The following is a 19,005-nucleotide window of genomic DNA, read 5'->3' on the forward strand; positions in this document are numbered from 1 at the left end:
AAAGGTCACCAGCAGTCATTTTACAATACTTCGAACTAAGCTTCGAACAGCTGCATACTAAAGCGATGCAAATGCTTTGAATGTGTTGAACGGCACGGGTCACGGGTCAATTCACTTGAAATACATATGCATCGTGACCAAGTCATGCATTTGACCTTAGGTCAAACTTTACAGCTGGCCTTTTAAGATTGAAATGCAGTTCACCTGTATTGGACGCGTCTCGACGAGAGAAACGCGATGTCGAATAGAATCAATGCCGTGGTGATGGGATCTGATATATCACCGTGCGCCAAAAAAATGAATAAATAAAATAAAATAAAATAAAATAAAATAAAATAAAATAAAAAAATAAAATAAAATAAAATAAAATAAAAATGAAATCATTCATAATAATAATTTACTTTTCCCATAACTTTTAACGCCCTTTTGAACACCGCGGTGCGTCGCTTGTGGTCCAGGAGCAGGCATAAAACCTTTTTCTATGCATATGTAACTACCAATAACGCCTTACGTACTCCGCCCCCCCCGTCCCTCGCACCGATGTTTACGATCGAAACAACGCCCACAAAGTCGACCCGAGTCTCAGCGTCCATTCCCTGTCAGCTCTCGCCCTTCTCATATTGCATTGGCACGGCGGCGCGGCTGCATTTGGGGAAGAAGGAGGTGTCCTCACGGTCGGGTCGTCTGCACGTGCCACTCAGCCGTCCACCGAAGACTTGGATCGCCTGAACGGTGCAGTGATCGGGTCACCGTCCAGTGCCGCGTGCAACCGTTCGGCATCTGAGTGCTAAAAACTTGAAGATGCGTGACAAGCCCCGGATAAAAACTGAATGAAAAGCTCTGGTGTGTGGGTGGGGCCGGGATGGGACGGATTGAGGAGGTCATGACTCCCAGAAACCCGCCCTAAGTTTGCCTCGAACCTTCCCAAATGAAGTTCAGGCTTAGCTTTCAGACAGCACCTTGGTGTTTTAGTATGAACTCTTTCTCGCTAAACAGCTTATCGTGTAAAAAGTATCGACAGTACACTCGGTGAATTTAAATATGCAGGGTTGAGGGTGGGGAGCATAATCGGGAATAAATATCAAACGTGTTTAATTAGTCATAAATCGAAAAATAGGTATATACAGCTCTAAGCACTATTTTAACAGTATGCCATCAATCGGTCACCTTTTGCCTACTATTCATCCCATATGACCATTGACCACCCTCCGCGTCGATGACCTTCTCAAGACTGGTCCACTAGCACGTGCACGCACGTGCAGTCTCCTGATTGTCCAATAACTATGCATAAATATTCGATAAGCTGGTAATTGCCTAAATATTAAGTACTCTTTATTTGCGTATGATCAGCATGTGGTGCTCTTTTCCTCTTAACGCTCGGAATAGTCACACAATTGATAGTAATTCAAATATTTCAAAGATAAAGCCTAAGTTTTCTAGGATTTTCTCTGGCGGAGGCATGAGAAATAACGTCAGCTAGCGCAATTTTTATTTTAGTGCTGGTGTCCCTTTCCGTTCTCAAAGCTTTTTTTTTTTTTTTTTTTTTTTTTGCTCGGTCGGCCTAGTGCCATACCCGAGCAGGGGGCAGTTACTCCGGCAATTTTCGCCGGGCAGCAAGTCTTACGTTAAACCGGTTTATGTGAACCCGGTAGCAAAAACAACGTGGGATCCTATCTTAATGTGGAATCAAAGCTAAGGGAGGTACTTACGTGTATAGCCAAAGAGCCGAGATGTCTGGAGTCGCAAACACAACAGTGGGAATGACTTTTATTAACAATACATAATAGACATGAACACTTGTGAGCTGGTGTCAGTGTAATGGAGCCGGGAAGCTTTCATCGCACTGACACAAGGTATAAGACCTTCTAGGCTCCAGCCCCCCGGCGGGGCCTTGTTGTGGGGTGTAATGGTCGGGAGAATTTGACCTTGTGATGATTACAAATACTGCGTGCTTGCGACAAGAAAAGCAAATGACCCGTAAGGCTGAAAAGTGTATGTTTTTAAAAGAAATATCGCCCTTGCTGTATTAGCTGACTTTCACTGCCAAAAATCACAAAAGTACGAGTTTAACTTTGATTCGTGTTTGATTCATTCATTGCAATGAATTACGACTCATTGCTGTGAAAACTAGACATTGATATCAATATTGGCTGTTTGGAAAAATCTACATCCTTGCAAGGTAAAAACATCCAAACTTCAGCTTGACTCAAATGGTTTTGGTGATGATATGGCTCGTTGATATGAATGTTGCATTCGATTTTTCAAATAAAATTTGCATAATTGTCTGTACATATTAGTGCAGCTTCCTCTAAGCATCAATGTTTAAGTTTATCTTTATTGTTTCTGTTGCTGGAAATTCATGTTCAGCATTTTCAAATACTTAGGTAGGTAGCTAATTCTTAAATATCCATCTTTTAATTTTTCTATAAATGCCATTTTACCTACGTGTTCATGTCCATCTCCTACCGTGTTTATGTCAATAAATAACATAGCTATCATACGTCGCCAGCTGATTTTATCCAGTTGTTAGAAAGGGTTGGCAAGTGAGTAGTGGTGGTTCAGACCTTTACTTACTAATAGACACATTTCAGTAGGCGGAACTATGGTCAAGCGTACCCATTTTCGGGAACGCATTATCGTTCCCATGTTTGGGAACAATAAACCCAAATATGGGAACGCCATGTAGGCATTATTTAAAACAAGAAAAAGAACCGTTAAATGACGTCCAAAAATATAAAACGATCGTGAACCGCCTGATATTTGTCTCAATATTGTTGGGAAAGAGTTTGATATTGTAAGGCCCATCGTAGTTTCAAATCGTTCCCCTATTTCTAAAGCAGTCCATCATCCGGGCCGCGAGCCCAAATTTGGGAACGCTCTCGTACACTGGCGCTGCAAGCGTTCCTTATTATGGGAACGGCGTACCCAAAATTGGGAACGATTTCACCGACGCCTTTCAGGGGCTCTTTTCATGAACAAGCATCACGTCCAACGCCGCAAATTATTGTTAACGCAACAATCATCAGATGACCTTTCCGGCAAGACCGTCGCATGTTTCGCCCGGTCTTCTGCGCTTTTATTCCCGTCGATCTCGCAGCGGGCACGCCCCCCTCTGCAGAATTACGTAATTCACAACGCTCAGCGATGTTCAACAAGGTCTTCCATACCTATATCCACCGTCCGCGCCGAGGGTGGAGACATGTCAAGCACCTGTCTGTTTATCACCGATAGTTGACGAGCACAAGGAAGTATCCAAAAAATGGGAACGCTGAATATGTTACACCCTCAAAACACCTAGTCCCAATGAAAATCTTTTTTCCTTTCTTGATGAGTGTAAGTGGCAAAAGGCCTGGTAGGATGGGCATGAGGAATGATCGAAATCAGCATAAAAGTTATAAATAAGCCACACAGAGCGACCTATATAAGAGAAATTCCCCCAAAACGATCACGCTTAGAAACACGGAAGACAAAAACCACGCCCATGACGCTCCTTATAAACAACTCTAAACAGCTAGCATCCAAATAAAATATGTCTTTCTGGGATGATAAAATACAGCTGAATAATTTTAAACCACTGAAACTGAGTTTACAACAGTAGTTCGGTAAAATCACTGACGTTCCATGCGGTCGTGCGCCCCGACACCAAATGTCACCAATATTAGGGTAGCCTGGGGCAAGACGCCCCAGATAATTTATTTTGCTACATAAATTTTGTCCCACATCACCTGGGAGGCCAAATTTGTGCTCAATGCGTTTTGGACATTTTACTTTAAATTGCACCCCTCAAATTCATTCACTTATGATCGGACTCCAAGCTAGGAAGTGATTTGTGAAGCAACTGCAAATGGGGCATTTTGCCCCAACCCCAGGGCAAAACGCCCCACGGCCTGGGGCAAGTAGCCCCATACTTAAGATTAAAGATTCAACATGGTAGTTGGCTAAATCTTATGTGAGAGGTCCGTTAGACCTCTGGAGGAACGGCACTGAAGTTAGCACATTCCATCCTGTCAGGTGTTCAGCTATGACACTATTGTATGAGCAGGTTTTTCACCTACCTCATAAGACCAAATAATAAATTATTGCAATGCAAATGTTAACCAATACTTCCTTTGCCATCCAGTTGCTGAGAAAAATACACATGAAGACATAGAAATTTACTGTTCGCCAGCTACCGAACATTAGAAAGTGGGTAGCCCGAACAACACATGAGGTAAAACGCCCCAGGGGCTTTTTGCCCCGCGACCTACTGGGGCGTTTTACCCCATCACGTAGTTCGGTCAGAGAACAACGCCTTGCACTCCAGCAAGACATAATTTAACACGAACCAACCCGGCATGATAAGCGTTAGACAATAGTTGTTCAAAATACATAAAAGTCGTTAACCTGATGTGGACCATAAAAGAACGCCATGATACATAATCTGATGACAAAACATAAAAATCACTCAAAAAACACATTTTTGGCTATATCTGCCGAAAGAGTCGTCACAATTTCTTTCCAGTCTGCTCATATAATGATCATATAGTGCACGTTTTATAGAAGAGATGATGTTCCCCCAGAACTCTGCCAGTTCCGAGAAACATCGGTGAGGCGTTTTACCTCGGCGGGGCGACTTGCCCCGGTCTACCCTACCCCGGACTGTCCGCGTGTTCGCTTGCATATGTCAGCATCTGGTGTCGCTAGTATGAAACTTCATAACCAGGCGAAAATTATTATACTTGACCTCAAAATGTAAAAAACACTTCATTTTCCTTAAAATTGCAAGTTAAATGTAGTATAACCCATGTTTTCACCATTCCGTCATTTCAAAAAATCATTAAAAATATCATTCGACGGTCAATTTCCTTGTGCAACGGTCAGATTAAAGATAATTTTATAGAGACTTAGTAGATACTTAAATTAGCGTGCACTTTTTTGAGACGTGATGCACTAATGAGTTTTAGTGGGCGAACGGCCGAAAAATTACCTTCCGTTCCCATAAATGGGAACGCCCGTTCCCATATTTGGGAACTCCGTTCCCAAAAATGGGAACGTTCCTATATTTGGGTACTCATGACCATAGTTCCACCTACTGATTTCCTTTGGTGTGAATCTAGTTCTTTATGCATTGATTTGCAAGTAACATGGAGACCATCATGAAAATACTGAATGGGCAATTTATTCTGCTATATCACAATTATACCAGGCATATTACAAAGAGTGAAATCGCACTAACAACACCATTTCAATGTTTATGTGCAATATGTCTGAAGTGTGTCATATCTAAATGAAACTGCCAAGTGCCAAATACTGAAGTCATAGCATAAGTGATAAGATAGATATAAGGTACCATATAATTGAATGTATCTTAACCCTAGAACGCCTAGGGGGGGGGGGGTTGTATCAACCCCCCCCCCTGAGGTTTTTTCGAAGTGCACGCTAAACGGCTTGTCGTAGCGGGCTGAAATTTTCAATACCCTCTCGGGCAACCTTTGCACATCTTTTGCCGAAAAAAATTGATCGGGTCATGTCAGGTCACGGAGTTATGACGTCATAAGAGGTACAGCCTCCGGCCGACAGTTACCTACCAAACGTGTGCGCCGAATCCCTAGGTTTTCTGCCGGTGATACCCACATTGTTTGATGGATCATGATGAAACTTCCCATGCATGTTGGGGCAAGCATTGGCTATCGTGTGGTGCAAGAAAATTGACCGGGTCAGGTCAGGTCACGGAGCTATGACGTCACAAGAGGAACAGCGTCCGGTACTATTTTTGAAAAGCGCCCGAACCACTATTTTGCTAATTCTTGTCACCTCAATGGGAATATGCAGCAATATTAGCTTCTATAGGGAGCAATGGACCTCCCAAATCCAAAAATACAATCAGATTTCAAAAATTTAAATTTTTAATTTTTCGAATTTCTGCCGCCGACTGTGACCTTGCCGACTTCCGGCGCTCCCAACGCGCCATTTTTAGAGCTAGGGAAACGAAATACATACCAAACGATAGAGAATTGATCAAGGAACACGATAGTGAAGGTTTCAAGTCGATATCTCCCACCGTTTTGCCGCAATCGTTGCGCAAAGTTGAAAAAGTTTGATTTTTTTCGGAAAATTTGACCTTTGACCGGTCATAAGTAGGTCAAATGTTGACCTAGGACCAAAAAATATACCACCAATCGCGAGATCTCGTTGAGAGCAATCCGTTGGTTTTTTCCGCTAAGCTCTACGACCTTCCGTTTCGAAACGCCAGGGGGGGGGGGTCGTAAACCCCCCCCCGGTCGTTCGTGTTATGAGAAATGGCCTGGTCGTGCGAGGGTTAACATTTTAGTGATCAAGGATCAGAATCACTAATCAGGATTCAGGATCCTCTTGGGTAAGGATTTGTCCGTTTCTGCTCAAAAGAAAGGAGCACCTTGATATGTATCAGTAACTCCACTCCTGACTCCTGAGCCCTATTCAGTCACCTTATTTACCAGCATGATGCAAATCTGGTGAAGTGCTTACACATCTCAGCCCCATGGGTGAATACTGAATATCATGCCTCTGCTATTCACCAATTAAAGGTTGAGAGAGACTTGCAGGCCCAGCTTACATCTATGGAATATGACAAAAACCAGCAGCATGCTGATAACATAGTGCCTGAACACTTAAAACAGTGCTATTGACTGCAATGCAATTTTACAAACACATGCCTTTCTTTGTAGGTTGAAAAATGGACCTAGATGTGGACTTCTGTCCACTTCTTGCCCAGATTCAGGGCTACCTCCTCCAGCATCTTAATGAAGATAAAACAAATTTCAAAGATGATCTTGGTAAGTGCATATTTTGAATGACAACATTTTACATAACTATGTTTGACAATGACATTTATTTCTTGAGAATGACATTTACTTCTGACACATTTTTCTTAATTTGATTGTCTGATTTGCTTAGGTGTTGTTTCACATAATCTCAGTGAAATGACATAAGTTCCATCATGTTGATGCTTTGATGTGTAGAATTCATAATTGAATGACTTAATAACTGAATAGCAGCCATTTCTATTCTTGTCTAGGGTATCTTGCTATATATATTCAAATATGCTTGAAAATGTGTTTTAACTGTCAATGAAGTGTAACATATTCATTATTCGCTGTGCTTTTCATTACAGCTCAATTAGCAGAACCATTTGCAGTCCATGTAAGCCGCTGCCTGTCCAAGGAAGATGCAGACACCAGCTCTGTGCAGAGCCTGCATGACCTGCTGTTGGCCAGCTCCGGCCTGGTGCCACTCGACCCCAGCTGTCCACACGCCCAGTCTGTGCTGGCCAAGCTGCAGGGCGCGCGACTACCGGCCGCCCTGTACCTGTCTGCGCTGCCGGTCGGCCTGGAGCCGGCCCTGCTGCGGCGGCTGAGCCTCACCGAGCGTCCGGCCGAGCTGCGCGCCGCCCTGGTGGCCGCCGTGAGCCGGGAGCCGGTCCGGTGGCCGGCCGTGCCGCCGCTGCTCGCCGCCTGTCTGCAGACTGCCGAGCCGGCCGCCGACGTGGACAGACTACTGACGCTGCTGGTGGCCGCCCCGGTCACCGCCGACGGCCGGCCGGCGCTGGCGCTCACCGCCTGTCTGCTCGTCCTGCTGGAACACCTGCTCGAGTCCCAGCAGCCTCCGGACGCCGGCACGGCCGCAGCGGCCGCGGCGGCCGTCTCAGCTGCCACTGAGCTCTACCGGCGTGTGACGCTCAACGAGTGGCTCGAGTGGGCCGAGCGAGACGCGGCCGTGGTCACCGGCGGCGCCACGGTGCAGGCCGCTCTCTCCGAGACTCTGCATGACGTCACGTCTCTGGTGGAGGACGCCCGCCGTGAGGGGCGCGCCGCGCTGCTGCCGGCCGCCACGGACGCTCTACTGGAGACGGTTCGTCCTTACGCCGGCCAGGAGACTGTATCACGTCAGGAGCGGCTGCGCGTGGTGGCCGAGCGCGGTCGCAGGAGTCGGCGTCACTTCCGCGCGCTGCTGGATGAGTTTGATGTGACTGACGAGGAGTTGGTGCGGTGTCTGGAGAGCTGTCCCGACCTGATCGTCAGTGACGACCTCTGGAGACTGCTGACGGTGCTGGAAGAGTCTGCCGGCCAGCCCTCCGAACTCCGGGACAGGGTGGTCAAGGTAAGACTCCACTTCAGTAGGTCAGTTTTCTGCATTCTGGAGATGTTGATATTGTCTCATTAGCTTTTCACGGAACATCAGTTATTCTTTTTTTGCTGTCAAAGACACTTTTTAAAAAGTCATTTAGTCAAAGCTCAAAAATCAAAGCCGGATTTAGAGTGGATGTAAATCCATGAGCAGGCTGCTGGTAACCTAACAAAAATATCACGTTTATGAGGTGTAGCGAGTCCTGTAATCTGACAGCTCCTTTTGACGCGCTCGTTTCCCGTCTCACAGGTACTGGTCGCTGAGCTGCTGAAGGATGCTGAGGCCGAGCAGCGCCGCCGGCTGGTGGAGCACGTGCTGAGTACAGCTCCTGCGCTGCGCACCTCCTGCTGGGAACAGGAGCTGAGGACTGCGTCGGCCCAGATGGCAGGCGGCGACGGGAACTCCATCAGTGAGGTGAGAACGGCGGGTGGGAATAGCTCAAAGAAAGGGTAAAATGGTGCTAAGGGACCGTCCACTTAATCGCATTACATGCCCAATCACATCCCATAGCATTAATCAGACACTGTAATTTAACTCACCAGATACCCTGGTCAAATTGTTTAGATTCTGTCCTGCTCTCCCTACGTCGAAATCCATGCTGGCATGAGCGAGTTTCGGTTATTTGGTTTTCGGCGCCTATTAATTGACGCGTTCTACTGTCTCACTATCCGTCTGTACGCTCTTCCAGACCTCTGTGGAGCAGGTGTGCGGTCTGCTGCTGCAGTCGCCACGCCCCCTGCTACACTCTCTGGTACAACAGACCGCAGAGAGTGGCGGTAAGGCGACTATAATGGCCGCCCTGCTGCCGGCACTGAACCGCCGCCTGCCGCTGCGGCTGCTGCGCGCCGAGACGGGCGCTGAGAAACCTAAGGAGAACGCTGCTACTGCTGAAACCGACAAAACTAAAGATAACGCCGCTACCACTGCCGACCCTACCAAAGGAACCTCTGAGACATCGCTAGGACTTATAGAGGCGCTGATCATGGACCAGCTGTCTGAGACGTCGGAGCTGAAGCCGTTCCGGCAGCTGACGCAGCTGCTGGTGGCAGCTGTCGGCTGCCAGCTGACAGCTGTGGATGAGCGTCTGGCGGGCCGCGTCACCGCCCTGCCAGTGCCAAAGCGGCTCACGCTGCATCTTGTGCAGGTGAGATAGGTGGGACTGTGTAGTGTCAGTGTGTAATGTGTCTGTATTTGCTGATTCAGGAACTGACACAACGTGGATGACTTGTGTGGCGTGGTGTGGACGTAACGGGTATCTGGCTGAGTCCGGCACAAAATCATTCTGTTTTTTTTTTCGGACATTGGGTGTACCCCTTTTTCATTAATGACTCCCCGCCCTGTTCCCTGTAGGAGCTGCTCGGCAGCGCTGCGCCGCGCTCGGCCGCCTGGTGCTGTCCGCTGGCGCAGTTTGCCGCTGTCGCACTGGACGAGACTCTGGACCTGGACTCTGAGGAGACGGCGCCAGAGGCGGCCGTGGACCAGAGACAGAGAGCGCTGCACTGCTTCAGACTACTGGGCGACGTCGACCAGCTGGGTAAGGTGCTGGAGGGTGGGTGCTAGGTAGGACGTGCTGTATATTGTATAAGAAGTGGGGCTTGTGAGACAGCTTAAATGAAATGCATCAGACACCACTCCATCCGTTTCCGGACAGAATGCAACTTACGCTGCGCGAACAAAACAAAAACCGACATCAAAGTCGTATCAGTAGCACTGGACTTATTGGCCTTGCAATGCAGGCTGTGGCAGCTTTGGTCGCCCTCGACCTCCGTCTGATTGCGGTAGCGCTCTGTGATCTTTGTCTCTGACCTAATCGTCCTGTGCAGCATCCTGCAGTATCTGATATGTGACCCTTCCCTCCCTTTGTCTTCACAGACACCTCTGGCGCGCTGTCGGCCCTCTCTAACCCCTTGACTTCCCCCACAGACGCCACGGGCGCGCTGTCGGCCCTCTCGCGCCGCTGCCACCCGGTCACCCAGCAGTACGTCAGTCGGCTGCTACTCCGCCAGTCGCCGCCGGTCGACCACGATCCACTGCTGCTCTGTTTGACCGAGGAGGCGGCGCCCGCCTGGCACCCCGACCAGCACACGCTCATCAAGGCCACGCTGGCGTCGGTACGGACCGTGGAGGGTTTTGAAGGGGAGGGACTTCAGCTGACGTGGGGCTGGTTGTCCGTTGTACCTTAATCGCAGCTGGACTGTTACCGATGTTTTTTTTATGTCCCCACTAGTCGGTTTCTTATGCCATTTTTCATTCATTCTTGCCTGTGCTATCAGTGAGTTTCGCGTTATTCCCGTTGAATTGCCTGGCAAATCTTTTCGTTTCATTCTGATCAAATTATTTTCCCTGTACTCTGTTGAAGTTGTTCGCCCTTCCCGTTCTTAGCAGTGCATGTAGCAACTCACCTCCCCCTCTCCCCTCCCCCACAGTACCTGCCGTACCTCTGTGAGGACGAGTGGCGGCGGCTGCACGACGCGCTGCTCCAGTACAGCAGCGGCCGCGCCCCGCTCGCCGGGCAGGCGCCGGCCGAGCAGCGGCCCCTGGCCCGCTCAGTGTGGTACTACGGCGACCTGATGACCCTCTGGACCACTGCCGTGGACGGGGTAACGCCGGAGGAGTCACTGCTGCTGGCTGCGCCGAGGGTCACCGTCTGCCTCCGGGCCATCGCCGTACAGGTCAAGGTCAGTGGAGCTGGAGTGAATGACACGGGGTAAACGCTGGTAGTGTAAAAGCTGTATTTTCCTAGCCTCAGAGAAGTGAGAAAAGTAGTCCTAGTAAGGGTGGTTGTTTTAAGGTTTGATGTGTTTCTATTTAGGTAGTCACTTCTACGCTGACTTCTTGGCATCTTGATTGAGATATCCCTGTTGGAGATATGTAAGACATGCAATGTGTTCCTGTACAACGTTTAGCGTACTGACTGGGTGTTAAGAAACTTTTTAGCCCTGTACTTCGACCTTTATTGACAGGTCTTCAAAGGAGCAATGAAGGTCATTCATTGCCCCTTTGAAGACCTGTCAATAAAGGTCGCAGTACAGTGCTAAAATAGTTACTTACCACCCAGAGTCAGTCTGCTAAGCGATTTATTATCATTAATATATCTGGGTTTAAACATGACTTAACGCTCGCCGGACCTATTGGTTTTCTACATACGCGCCGGCCGAGGGGGGGGGGGGGCGGGTACGACCCCCCCCCTCGCCGTTTCGCCCCTGGTGGAGCTAGCGCGTCGCGGAAAAAACGAGCGTGTGCGCCGTTACGAGACGCAGAGATTGGTACCCGATTTTAAGGTCCTAGGTCAACCGGTGACCTCTGAGGTCAGGTCAAGTGCCCCAAGGTACGGTTCAGTTTTTGGTGAATAACTTCGCAAAAAACGGCCGCAGAGCGCCGATTTTGGCAGCATCGTGTTCGCCTCGCTCAGGCGCGTCGAATGATATACTTTTCGTCCGGGTCAGGTCAACTTGGGGTTTGACCTCAGGTCAAGGTCAGGTCAGCACCCCAAGGTCACGAAGTTGGTCGAAAGAGGTCATGTCGCATATCATTCGATTCGGCAGGCCTTCCTGAGTCCATTGGTGGCTTTCCCGACTCGCTAGCTCAATTTGATCAAGAGTTATTGACGAAAAACTAATATGACCTTGATGACGTCATAAATGACGTCACGAAAGGTCAACATTGCAAAAGTGACGCATCTAACCTTGCAAGGAGTGCATAAAATCACGATTCTGTGTGCTTGAGATAGTTGGAGATCATTCCCGGCGCCAGAATAGCAGTTTTCATTTTTCCCCATTGACTTATAATGGTGAGGTCACGAAAATAACCTGACCTCATATGACCTTAAGGAAAAATCCGAGATATACAAGTTGTGGGACTCATAATGGATATTAGATCCTGCAAGTTTCATTTCCCTGTGACATCTCCTCTGGCAGTGAGGGCGTTGCGAAGTTGCGACATCTGAAGACCGTGCAGAGGTTCACTTGTGACGTCATAGGTCAGTGACCTGACCTGACCCAAAAATGCGGTTGGTGTCAAAAGATCCGGCTTGGATCAAAGGTCAGGTATGCCAAGTTTCAGCTCTCTATCGCCAGCGTGTTCGGAGCTATCGCGAAAAAACCCTATGGGGGGGGGGGGGGGGCGGCACCCGCCCCTCCCCCTCGGCCGGCGAGGGTTAACAGTCTCATATGTTCCTGTACGTTTGCAGAAGTCGCTGGAGCGTCAGTCTCCGACTGTCCGGGCTGAGATATGTAAGATGTGATGCATGCTAATCTGTCCACAGAGATCGCTGGAGCGCCTTTCCTCCGACTGCCCCGACGAGTACTGTGACGAGCTCTCGGCCGTGTTTCTGCCGCTGACACACCTGATGACGCTGGTCTCCGACCCGGCCGCCCGCGACTCTCTGGACATGCTGGCCCTCTACGTGACGGCAGAGTTCATCAAACAGGTGGGTGGTAGGGGGACGGGGCTGGTCTGATGGCCAGTTTAACAGGACCATGTCCTTCGGCTCGAACAGTAAACAAAGTACTACCTATATCAAAAGCAGTGATGTGCGGGAATACGCTCTCTGATGGTAGTCCAAATAGCGAACCACTTTATTGTTTCAAGTCAGTTGCATTGAAGGTTTCATCTTCAGGATGTGGCATAACGATTAATAAGTTGCTTTTATATTTCTGATAGCGTTAATATTCAAGTTTTCTGAGAGGATTCTTAGCCATACGTTTGACCGTAATCACAGGCCTCACCCCAGTCCAGTGCCTTACTTCTGTTCTCTCCCGCCGTCAGCTCACCAGCCGTATGGAGCAGAAGAGTGCTGAACTGCCGCCGAAGGAAGAGACACCACCTGCCGACGATACGGTCCCCGTCTCCCCCTGCATGGACTGGGAGCTGCAGCAGATGGATGCCTCCGCCAGTACCCTGTCTCAGTTCGTCGTGGGGTGCTTCAACATCCCCAACGACTCGCCGGTGAAGAAGCGGGTGCTGCAGCACATCAGCGGCTCGGTGCTGGGCAGCCTGACACCCCAGCAAGGAGTGGCCGGCTGAGGTCAGTCCGTCCAGGCACCCCTGGTGGCTAGGGCGGCTCTGCTCTAGTCACGCCTGGTGACTGAGGCGGCCCACGCAGTTACCGTCTGGTGGCTGAGGCTCCTCCAGTCACCCACCCTTGGGGGCCAAGGCAGTCCTTACAGTCACCTCCGGTGATGGCTGGACTTGTCTCGCCGTCACTGAGTACGGAGATAGCTGTGCACGGAGTACGGAGACAAGTGGTCCGTCCGCCGCCGCGCAGTGTCTGAAGGTCAGTCTTCGGGGACGGGGTGGGTGGCAGCCTCCACCAGACAGCTGAGGTGGAGCGTGTTGCGCACGTGAATCTCGCCCAGGGAGCCGCACTGCCGCAGTGTGAGAAGGAGTTAGAGGGTAGGGTTTGATAGGCCGAGTGGGCTGTGCTAATAATGCATCGAATAGTCTGCGCTCGCGGCGTGGGCTTAAGGCTTTCAAATTTCAATGCTCAGTTGGTTTGTTGGATACAACTTAGTTCTTCAGCGCTGTGTGGTGTGACGGTGTTTCAAATCGAGCGTATGATAGGATTACGTACAAGGTATGCCAATAGTTGCTATTGTTTGTACAATTACTTTGTTTTGCACTTGCCTGTGCAAAGTGCAAGGCCAAATATTCATACAGTACCCAACAGCTGACTCTGCCTCCCCAATCAGTATTCCGTCTTCCCCGTGACGTTTTCCGAATAAACGACTGAGTTTTCACTAACCTTTATTTATCAAGCTGTTTATCACATCATAATATGTGTCTCAGCCCTGCTATATCGATATTTCACTATGCATTTTCGCACATAGGGTGAAGGTATCTACATAATGCTGAATGCCTTGGTACACCGATCAATGGACCAAGTAGTTACCTTTCTCAATCGACCGTCCATAGCGGACCGGTCTGATTCTCTCCGCTGGGAATGTCGGACCGACGAACAGTAGGGCTCTGACCGCTCCGCCACCCGTCACGGGGGCGTCTGCGTCACAATCGGGTCGGGGCGTCTCGGGCGCGGCGCCCCGGCTCGCCCGGCAGCTCAGTATCACGATAATTGGCACGCGAGAGACAACCGGACGGCGACGCGGCGCTCTCACACACTCGCTCTCACTCTGACACTCATTGACACACTCTGACACTCCTGACACGCGCGCGGGACGCCCGGCCGGCACCGGCGTGTCGGGCTTCAAACACACGACACTCGGCCGGCCGCGCTGTCTCTGTATAAGTTAGGAAGAGGCGCAGCGCCGGTAGGCACCGCTCAGGGCCTGCTCACGCCCGTCTTGCCCGTCCACGGGTACTTCTCCGGGCACGGCTGGCACGTGTTCATGTAACGCACGCCCGACTTGTGCCACAGGTTACACTTCCTGGCCTTGGTGCAGCGCGCCGGCCGCTCCTGAAATGGGAGATGGTTTAAAGTCAGCATGGTTTAAAATGTACCGCTTCATAAATTGAATCAAGGACAGAGAAGGACATCAATTAACTACAAAACATCCTACATCGCACTTAGGAGGATCGGCATAAACCGTGTTATGAGCTTTATAGGTAAGCGATAATGTGTGTCGACTGCACAAAGTCTCCAAAATCAAGTCGTGCGGCTACGCCGCTCGATCTCGGTTCGATCTCCGTCCGACCTTTGCTCGAGCTCCGTCCCCGATCTTTCTCCGCTCTTACCGGGTAGTCGCAGCCAAACGGCTGGAAGCTGTTGACGGTGCTGAGCGGCTGCGGGTCACGCATCCACTGGATGGCCTGCCAGTTGGTGACCAGCCACACGTCATCCATGCTGGAGATGGTGTCCAGGAAGGCCATGAAGCCCTCCTTGTGATGTTCGGTTGTGAACCAGGCCGCGTGGAAGTACAGCGGGAACACGGCCCTGGAATGAAGCCGAGGTTAGGCTCGGGCTGAGCCAGAAATCCAACGTGGGACGAGGCGGATATTCGTTAAAGGTTCGATAGGAGATCCGGTAAGAATGATGCAGAGTCGGTAAAACTGTAAGCGCAGAAGTTGAAGGGAACTCTGGCAGCTGTGGCATTCCCCAATATTCATATTATATTATAAGGAAAGTGACAGTTTGGCAAGACATCGCCTAGATTTTCACCAAGTTCCATGCGTCACTCATCTCGTCCGGCTGAATGAGACGGACCCTGAAGGCTCCAACTCACCTGTTGGAGCTGTAGTGGCGCTCGAAGTTCTTGATGAGCATCTTGTAGACGTCCTCGGCGGACTTGGGCGGCGAGCAGGCGTCCACCATGGAGCACCGTCCTCCGTTCAGGTCCTGCCACATCACCATCGGCACCTCCCAAACGCCTGGAGACGCAAGAAGAGAGCTCGGTCAAAGAACGGGTCAACCCTTTTGTTCGCTACCCTACTGCTTCGCGACATCGTCGATCTGGCTTTGTCGAAGGTATTTGTGACACATGCTGATGAAGTTAAAGCAATGAGTGGCATCGACGGGACACGAAACTTTGGCACAGGAAAAGATCCTCTACAAGTATTGCTATGGCATTCAAGAAAGCTACCAGCTGATAACCAGTAAACACTTAAACCATCCAACCCACACCTATCATGGTGTCCTTAGTCCCAGCACCTGACCCCCTCCAATCCTACCGCCACTGACCTGGGAACGAGTGGCTGGGGCAGGGCGGGATCATGCAGTCGTGGTGGATCTTGTAGTCGAGCGTGTACGGCCAGCTGGGCGGGTTGTTCTCGTACACCGGCATCGACGAGTCGTACGTAAAGTTGTTGTTGTACAACATCTTGAACATACGGTTTCCGCCGATCTGAGGGGAGGAGAGAACAGGCGTGAAGTATTTGCCAGAACAGAACGGAGATTCTCCTCATTTGCACACTCCAATCGCACAGCGAAGAACCACCTATCAAAGTAAATGCTTCTTTAGGTATCGAAACGCAAGAATGAGGATAGGATGCGAAAGGTCACCACACAATCAGTCAAATATGCGGCTCATGAAGTCTGAATCGCTCCATCCAGTGCTCTCCGCTGCCACTCACCGAGAGGAAGGGCGCGCGCATGCCTCGGATGTCCTCCATGCGGACGCCGCCGTAGGCCGCCAGGATCTCACGCTGTCCGGCAATTTCCCGCTCCCACTTAGAAGTGGAGAACTGCTCACCGAAACTGTGACTGTGAACCGAAACGAAAGGACGTCTTAGAGGTTGTAAGGCGCGTCACGAGCTACCTGTACCCTGCATCAGGCAACATCCCGGTGACCCAAATATATACCTCTCACAGTCTTCAATCTATAACTCAGTAACCCAGTAAACGCATTCACCATCCCTCTGCCCTCACCACCATGACCATATTCCCAGCTAAAACCTCCTTCATCACCGCCAAAGAAGCCCGGCAGGTACCCAACTACCCACCTTGCTAAGCTCTTACCCCATTGACCATCAGGGCCCACCCCTCGGCGCTCACCTGATGGAGTGCGAGGCGATCTCGTGTCCGTCGGCGTACAGGTTCTGCACCTGCTGGTAGTCGGTCCACTCGTGCGACACGTAGAACGTGGCAGAGATAGGGCAGCCGTTCGGGTTGACGCGGTTGTTCTCGAACATGTCCTTGTACAGGCCCTTGTTGAGGTCGTTGACCGAGTCGTCGAAGGTGAGCAGCACCAGCTGCGGCACGCTGGCCGTTTCCAGACCACCTGCATTGTGGATGGAGGTCAGCTGAAGGACATGAGTCGTTCCGCTATTGCGACCGGTTGCGCCACAAGAAATGAGTTGAACAAGCACTGGTGCAGCTAGCTAATAACAAGAATCCGAAATGGTGCTGATATGCAAACAATAAACAAGCATGTGTGCTAGATGTTCATGAGTGTTCAAAGAAGTGTTCGCTCCTGTCATGGCTACTGGCCCCGCTTCATGGGCTAAGCATCCAGCAATAAACGCTGATCTCAGTATGCTTGTCACCATTCTTTCGCTCCCCATCGCCTCATCCAGTAGCCCGATGCTATAGGCGAGTCAGGGACTTTATACGCACCTGGCGTGGCGGTGCCTCCGCAGTTGCAGTCAGGCAGCTTGCAGCGGGCGTCACAGCGCTCGGCGGGATCGTCGGGGATCGGCGTGGCGTACACCGGGTCAGGCCTGTGGCAGCAGAGGTCGGGTCAGTTCGGGCCATGCTAGACAATCGGAACGTTCCGTGAGGTTGAAACATGGAGTTTTGCGACGTTCGTATTCAGGCTGAAAATGCCCCACTCGTATTGGTTGAAACTGAGGCCTGAATGGCTCACAAAGATTGAAACTGTGTTACCTAGAACGTGGTGGTGGTATTTACCTGGAATGAATGATCGCGAACAATATTGGGGATGTTACTACCCAGAATGGCAGTAGGGCTACTCACCTGCGCGGCGGGTGCTCCCAGATGTTGACCACCTTGCTGCTCTTGCTCTTGCTCTTGCCAGAGTTCTTGGGGCGCTTCGGGAACGTGACTCCGCTGTAACGACAGGCATAGTCAACGGTCAGTGCTCAGAGTTGAGGTGGCGAGAGTGTGGGGAGCAACAGTTCACCTACGGCATTGAGTGTATTCAAAAGAATTCACTCAAAGATTTGCTTCTCCCTAATATTGGAACCTTTCGGCTTTCCATTCCCCAGTTATCATGAATGGTTCATACCACCTTTATCTTCCCGCATGGGACTTGATTAAAGGTTATCGTATCCTCTTCGCTTTCCGTCAAACTCATTCCCTATCCTCTCTGTCTCCTTGTCGGCCCTTATACCCCACCCCACCGCTCCGGCCCTCCCAGCGCTGCTTACTTGGGCTGGCGGCGCGAGCTGCTGCCGGAGTCGATGGAACGCAGGCCGTTGGTCGGGCGACGGCGACGGCTGGAGCTGGATGACGTCTTCGAGCCACGCACAGAGCCGCGGGACGGCGTCTTCGGCGCCTCGACCAGCGAGCCGCGAGTCGAGCCCAGCGTCGAGCCGCGAGTGGAGCCCAGGGTTGAGCCGCGAGTCGAACCGCGAGTCGAGCCTAGGGTTGAGGTACGAGTCGAGCCCAGGGTCGAAGTGCGTGTTGAGCCGAACGAGCTTTCCGAGCTAGTACGGGTCGAACCGGAGCTGGTACGGGTCGAACCGAACGAGTTCTCGGAGCTGGTGCGGGTCGAGCCGAAGCCGTCGCTGGCTGGCGCGGATGCGCGTGTGGAGGTTTGTCCGAAGGTCGACTGGAAAGTGGATCCGCGGCTGGGGGCGCTGAACGTCGAGCCGGCGGTGGATCCGCGCGTCGAGCTCAGGTCAGTGGTGGGAGGCTGGCGGAAGCTGTCCGTGGCGCTGAAACTGGGGACGAGGAGCAGACGTCAGATGGAGCTACGAGCAACGCTGGATACAATGAACACTGTCCAAAAGCCACGAGGCTAGGAAAATAAAATGAATTATTTAGAAATTACTGGCACCTGCTCTACTGGAGCAGTAATAATGACCGTTCATCACGCCGGAAATATAATTTTCCCAGTCTTATCTAGTAATCAATTATCTTTTTCGCAATGTATCACAGTCGTTTCATCGCCCGATAGTCTACGTACCACATGACTCGAGCCCTTCAGCAGTCTGCGTACCTACAGTGTCTACAAGCTGAGTCTACATACGCACCTGAACCTGCTCGGCTGCCGTGTGGTGGTCGAGGTTCGGAGGGGTGGGGAGGTCGTGCGGGAGGATCCGCCCCGTCCCCGTCCTCGCGAGCCAGGCCGCGCCTCCGAGCCGAAGCCGGAGACGCTGCTGACGGTCGGTCGTGTCGGATTCCAGTCACTAGAACGGGCAGCATGCGTGGCCCTCAGACGGGGCCATGTACGGAGGCAGGTGACCGGGCAGCGACGGTCCCGGAGCGCCGAGACACCGCAAAGA

The 19,005-nt window shown here is 51.0% G+C and overlaps 2 protein-coding genes across 10 annotated transcripts in view; one reads left to right on the forward strand and one right to left on the reverse strand.

Moving 5' to 3' along the window:
- Window positions 1-1,961: 1,961 nt before the first annotated feature.
- On the forward strand, window positions 1,962-13,887 carry LOC122377904. Its single transcript, XM_043358491.1, has 10 exons — window positions 1,962-2,179; window positions 6,687-6,794; window positions 7,133-8,118; window positions 8,395-8,559; window positions 8,834-9,289; window positions 9,496-9,679; window positions 10,069-10,256; window positions 10,572-10,823; window positions 12,410-12,574; window positions 12,913-13,887. The coding sequence occupies exons 2-10, from the start codon at window positions 6,695-6,697 to the stop codon at window positions 13,168-13,170; spliced, it is 2,754 nt and encodes a 917-aa protein (XP_043214426.1). The 5' UTR covers window positions 1,962-2,179; window positions 6,687-6,694; the 3' UTR covers window positions 13,171-13,887.
- Window positions 13,878-19,005, reverse strand: part of LOC122377903 (mucin-5AC-like) — a 62,636-nt gene continuing 57,508 nt past the window's right edge. For 7 of the 9 annotated variants that reach the window (XM_043358489.1, XM_043358487.1, XM_043358483.1 and 4 more), the window contains 10 exons: window positions 18,754-18,909; window positions 17,926-18,441; window positions 17,513-17,605; window positions 17,153-17,256; window positions 16,592-16,817; window positions 16,171-16,300; window positions 15,779-15,941; window positions 15,324-15,468; window positions 14,836-15,034; window positions 13,878-14,557 (listed from right to left, as the gene is read on the reverse strand). In XM_043358489.1, the coding sequence (XP_043214424.1) occupies window positions 14,423-14,557; window positions 14,836-15,034; window positions 15,324-15,468; window positions 15,779-15,941; window positions 16,171-16,300; window positions 16,592-16,817; window positions 17,153-17,256; window positions 17,513-17,605; window positions 17,926-18,441; window positions 18,754-18,909 (1,867 nt within the window). In that variant the 3' untranslated portion in view covers window positions 13,878-14,422. The remainder of the gene's footprint in view (window positions 14,558-14,835; window positions 15,035-15,323; window positions 15,469-15,778; window positions 15,942-16,170; window positions 16,301-16,591; window positions 16,818-17,152; window positions 17,257-17,512; window positions 17,606-17,925; window positions 18,442-18,753; window positions 18,910-19,005) is intronic. The other 2 variants (XM_043358485.1, XM_043358490.1) reach the window with 1 other exon arrangement.

Source organism: Amphibalanus amphitrite, unplaced genomic scaffold (genome assembly GCF_019059575.1).
Source record: "Amphibalanus amphitrite isolate SeventyFive unplaced genomic scaffold, NRLGWU_Aamphi_draft 000052F_arrow, whole genome shotgun sequence".
NCBI lineage: Eukaryota > Metazoa > Arthropoda > Thecostraca > Balanomorpha > Balanidae > Amphibalanus > Amphibalanus amphitrite.